The sequence below is a fragment of the Pollicipes pollicipes genome, unplaced genomic scaffold, assembly GCF_011947565.3.
Source record: "Pollicipes pollicipes isolate AB1234 unplaced genomic scaffold, Ppol_2.1 Scaffold_2695;HRSCAF=3155_pilon_pilon_pilon, whole genome shotgun sequence".
In the NCBI taxonomy this organism is placed as follows: Eukaryota; Metazoa; Arthropoda; class Thecostraca; order Pollicipedomorpha; family Pollicipedidae; genus Pollicipes; species Pollicipes pollicipes.
This window is the reverse complement of record NW_023596157.1, coordinates 88055-92873: the sequence shown is the minus strand read 5'-3', so window position 1 is coordinate 92873 and position 4819 is coordinate 88055. Positions and strand designations below refer to the sequence as shown.

The 4819-nt window shown below is 61.1% G+C and overlaps 1 protein-coding gene across 1 annotated transcript; it reads right to left on the bottom strand.

The window, feature by feature from the left end:
* Positions 1–645: 645 nt before the first annotated feature.
* Positions 646–4228, bottom strand: LOC119114646 (LWamide neuropeptides). Its single transcript, XM_037238683.1, has 6 exons — positions 4214–4228; positions 3056–3850; positions 2702–2858; positions 1314–1531; positions 1104–1250; positions 646–666 (listed from the first exon to the last, which is right to left on the bottom strand). The coding sequence occupies exons 1-6, from the start codon at positions 4226–4228 to the stop codon at positions 646–648; spliced, it is 1353 nt and encodes a 450-aa protein (XP_037094578.1).
* Between the last annotated feature and the right edge of the window lie 591 nt (positions 4229–4819).

The window sequence follows — 4819 nt, the reverse complement described above, 5'->3', positions numbered from 1 at the left end:
GGTGAATCACAAGTAAATCACAAGTAGAAAGCCTGTTCTAGAAAGCACAATTATCTGTTTAGCAAATATGATCCTCAATGCGTCATGGTTTGATGACGTCATCGCACCTTGCAGAACATTGATTGAGAGCCAATGACGGCCGTCATATCTGGAAATTGCGCTCACGAACGCCAGATATGAACACCTCGACAATGATATTTTACTTGGCCTTGATCGCCGCATGACCCATGAAATGGCAGAGTTTGAATGACGTTATTATGGCGTAATAAGTTTCAAGGTGGCTTAATGACAATGATAATGATGGTGCCACCTGATAAAATGATGATGGTACTTAAGGCCTATCAACAGCTTGAGGATATTAACTGTGTGACGCTGGGCTATAAACGTTTCGATACCGTGGAGAGAGAGGAAAATGATGCTAGATAAGGATAATCCATCCGCGCCTTTACTCGGACTCTCAGCCGAAACATTGGCCTACAGATCGAGCCGCCGAAATGTCTTGCGAATCTTTATGGTTTTTTGGGGCACGGAATGCATTTGTTGCATTTGTGTCCGAATCTTTTTAAATGCTAATGAAAAACGAAAACTTTAGCAGCATTGGTGCATTGAAAAAGCTGAACAACTTTTGCACACCTACCTCACACCTCAACCTTTGCACACCTCAACCTGTGCCGAATGGGAAAACCTGATACGGCGAATATCACAATATATTTTTACAAGAGCATGCATATAAACACTGACGCATACGAACGGCGGCGTGACAGCTGACAAAGCAGACAAGTGGTGCTCCACGCGGCGACGTCCATCATCGGTGTCCGCTTCCCCCGGCAGCTCGGTCACCGGAGGCCGCCCGAGGTCACCGGAGGCGGTGGAACCGTACACATGCGATCGAGAACGGCAGGTGGCGGGTATGAGGGGACTGTACAAGGGACGGGGCGTGAGCCGATTTCAGCAGGTGGTCGGGCCGGGTCGTCCTGAGGTGGACGCGTCAGCTGGCGCCCGGGTGCGTGGGTGGGTGGTCCGCTTGTGGTGCGGCCGCGGGCCGAGGCGGAGCGCGGCCAGGTTAGCATCTCTTACCACGTGCGACCGTCTGCGGGCCTCACCGTGGAGAGTGCCGACCGATCGGCCAGCTCCTTCCAGAGCAGCACGTGCGCTCTCCGGGCGGCCACGTGCGCCTTGCGCGCTTCCTGCACCTCGGCCGTGTCCTCGATGGGCGCTGGCGGCTGCAGGAACTCGGGCCCCTCGCCGGCCTGACCGGTGCCGGGCGCGCTCTCGCCGCCTCCAGTGCGGCCGCCGGCTTCTGGGTACAGCACCATCGACTCGACGCCGGAGCCGGGGTCGGCGGTCTGCGTCGGCGCCGGCTGCTTGTCTGCCGAGGCCGCATTGCTGGGCGCTGGGTCAACCGCCGCCGCGTCGGCGGTGGTTTCGGCCCCCACGGCGACCGAGCCCTCCGCGGGCAGGTAGCCCTCCCCGGCTTCCGAGAGCGGGGCGATGGACTTTGCAGCCTCAGCGGGACTGGCGGTGACCACCGCTGCAACGTCATCAGCCACCGAGGTTGGAGCGCCGCTAGCTCCAAATTCGGCATACTCTGCCATGGTTTCGCTGCCACCCTCTTGTACGGCATCAGGGTTTTCCGCAGTGATAACGCCTTCAGCTGCCACAGCTCCAGCTGGATCAGATGAAAGTGTACCAACAGCTCCAGCTTCAGCATTGGGTTGATCCACCTGGTTGAGAGTGTGTTGAGGCTCCAAAACTTGGCTGATGGGATCTGTTGCCTCAACAGTTGCTTCCGTTGTATCGCTGGTTTCGCGCTTTGGAGGCACGGGACTACCTTTGTCCCATTTATCAGTGTCAGCTACGATCCGTGGATCAGAGGAAGCGTAGAAGAAGGAAGCTGCATTCTCTGGGTAGAAAACATCTGCAGATGGGGGAAGATTAAACAGTTTTCGCCAGAGGATGGTATGCATTTCTCTTGCAGCTATAACTTCTGGCAACAGCTGCACTGGTATCGGAAGGTTGGAATCTGTGGACTGGGCCCCGCCATCAGCTACGACAACTTCAGGGAACTCAGGGGCTGCATCATCACGAAGAACTGCCGCCATGTCAGCGGGCTCGTCCTTTGAGGAACCAGACCTGGCAGACGCCTTGCTGGATCTTGTCTTGCCATGGACACCCTTTCCTTCGTCAGCTGTTGTCTTGCTACTCTCTTGTCCGGCACCTTCGGCACCGAGGTCAGCTGTCGCAGGCTTGGTCTGCTTGGTTGCAGACTTTGGGTCCAGGACATTGAAACGTTCGTCTTGCACATGCACTGCCGCGTTTCCGACTGCTCGAGCGGTAATTACCTCAGCCTTGTCGGGTTTGGCTTCGGTCTGGACTGCTTCAGCTGCAGCATCTGCTGACTGTTTAGTGTTGGCCGTTTTGGATTGGTTGCGAGTTTTGGTCCGTTTTCTGGTCGGTTTTTCAGTGGCGTCGGCCTCGGGCGGGGGGGAGGTCGTTGGCTCGAGCTCCTGCGCCACGACTGGCACGGCATCTGTGCTAGCCAAGCTCAGCGAGGCAAGGTCTGGCTCGGTGCCAGCAAGGCCAGCCTGTGTAGCATAGGCGTCAGGGTCCTGATAGCTTGGCGAGGCGTGGTCTGGCTCGGTGCTAACGGAATCAGCCTGCGGAGTATAGGCGTCAGGGTCCTGATAGCTCGGCGGCATACCTTGAGCGGCCGCGATCAGGTCAAACACGCTCCTCATAAGGAGCTCATGCGCCTGCCTCGCGGCCTCCACCTCCGGCAACTTCTGCACTGACTCCGGAAGCTGCTCGAAAATATAATCTGTGGCGAAGCTCTTGGAGGCTTCCGCAAATGCCATATCCTGGGTGGCTGCCACGGGCATATCGCTGGGCTCAGTTGCAGAACTAGCCGTGTCTTGCATCCCGCTAGCTCCAGCTCCTGAGGAAGCAGAATCTACGGGCTCCAGGTGAGCATTAGATGTCCCCGATTCACCGACATGAACTGTCTGATCGCCAGTGGCGTCTGCTTGCTCCCCGCCGACAGCTGCTTGCTTCTTACCGACGACTGTTTGCTCCCCGCCGACGACTGCTTGCCCCGAGTCGGTGAGCGCTTGCTCCCCGTCGACGACTGCTTGCTCCCCGCCGACGACTGCTTGCTCCCCGGCGACGACTGCTTGCTCCCCACCAACGACTGCTTGCTCCCCACCGACGGCTGCTTGCTTCCCGCCGACCACTGCTTGCTCTCCGCCGACGACTGTTTGCTTTCCGTCGACGGCACCTTGCCACGGGCCGGTAACTGCTCGCTCCCCGCCGACGACTGCTTGCTCCCCGCTGACGGCACCTTGCCACGGGCCTGTAAGTGCTTGCTCCCTACCGCCGACTGTTTGCCACGGGCCGACGACTGCTTGCTCCCCACCAACGGCTGTTTGCACCCCGCCGCCGACTGCTTGCCACGGGCCGACGACTGCTTCCTCCCCGCCAACGGCTGTTTGCACCCCGCCGCCGACTGCTTGCCACGGGCCGGCGACTGCTTGCTCCCCGCCAACGGCTGTTTGCACCCCGCCGCCGACTGCTTGCCACGGGCCGGCGACTGCTTGCTCCCCGCTAATGGCTGTTTGCACCCCGCCGCCGACTGCTTGCCACGGGCCGGCGACTGCTTGCTCCCCGCTAACGGCTGTTTGCACCCCGCCGACGACTGCTTGTCCCGGGTCGGCGACTGCTTGCTCCCCGCTAACGGCTGTTTGCACCCCGCCGACGACTGCTTGCCCCGGGTCGGCGACTGCTTGCTCCCCGCCGACGACCGCTTGCCACGGACCGACGGCTGCCTGCCCCGCGTCGGCCTCAGCAGCCGCAGCTGCCGCAGGGGTTGGCTGAGAACCCCCAAATGTGTCGCCTCCGCTCCCGAACGGTGTAGCGACAGCGTTTGCGCCCTTGAATGCAGGAGCCACAGCTTGAGATGAAGCTTTCCCTGCTGCTGCTGCAATGGCAGCCTCACGGGCTGCAGCAGCTGCTGCTGCCTGTGAGGCGACGAAGGAGGCAGCCGCCTCTGCGCGAACGACTTCTGCCTGAGGAGCTGGCACAAACTGGGCGCCGTTCGCGGCTACGACGAAGTTTCCGGGGCCTGTATTGATCGCCCTGGTCCTGTGCTGTGAAGCAGTTGCTGCTGCCGCTGCCTGCAGCTGAGCATAGTGATCTGGGCCCATTGGGATGTACGCACCGGGATCTGAAGCATACACAGCAGGAGGTTCGCCACCAGGAAAAAACTTCTCGGGGCCACCCGAGCCAGACCTCAAGGAGGCCAAATACGCTGGATCAATGTAAGTGGGGGGCCCTTGCACTTCTCCGGCCTTGCCGTTGCCCGCAGCAGACCTCAAGGTTCCTAGGAACGCTGGGTCAATGTAAAGAGGAGGCCCTTGTGGAGCTCGGGCTTCGACATTGTTTCCAGCGCCTGCGTCCGGTGCGGCGTACCGGACGTCGCCTGCTTGAGCTCCGCCTGCGCCAGGCACCATCGGGACGGGGTTTGCCGACTTGGGCAGGACGAATCCGGCCATGAGTCCACCGCCTGGTCGGGGCGAGAGCACACCGGCGCTGGTCGGTCCGATGTTGAAGAAGGGGCCCAGAGGCAGTCCGGCGGCGGCGGCAACGGCGGCGGCGGCGGCCCGGTCAGCGCCGGCCACCGTTCCCCCGGCCGGCCTGACGCCGGATGAAGCCGGACCGGCTCTGGCGCCGCCCGGACCGGCTCTGACGCCGGCGCCGGTCATCGGCTCTGCCGGCGCCGGCGTAACGGCGTGCTCAGCGGCACCCGGTGCCGGGCCGGCGCCCG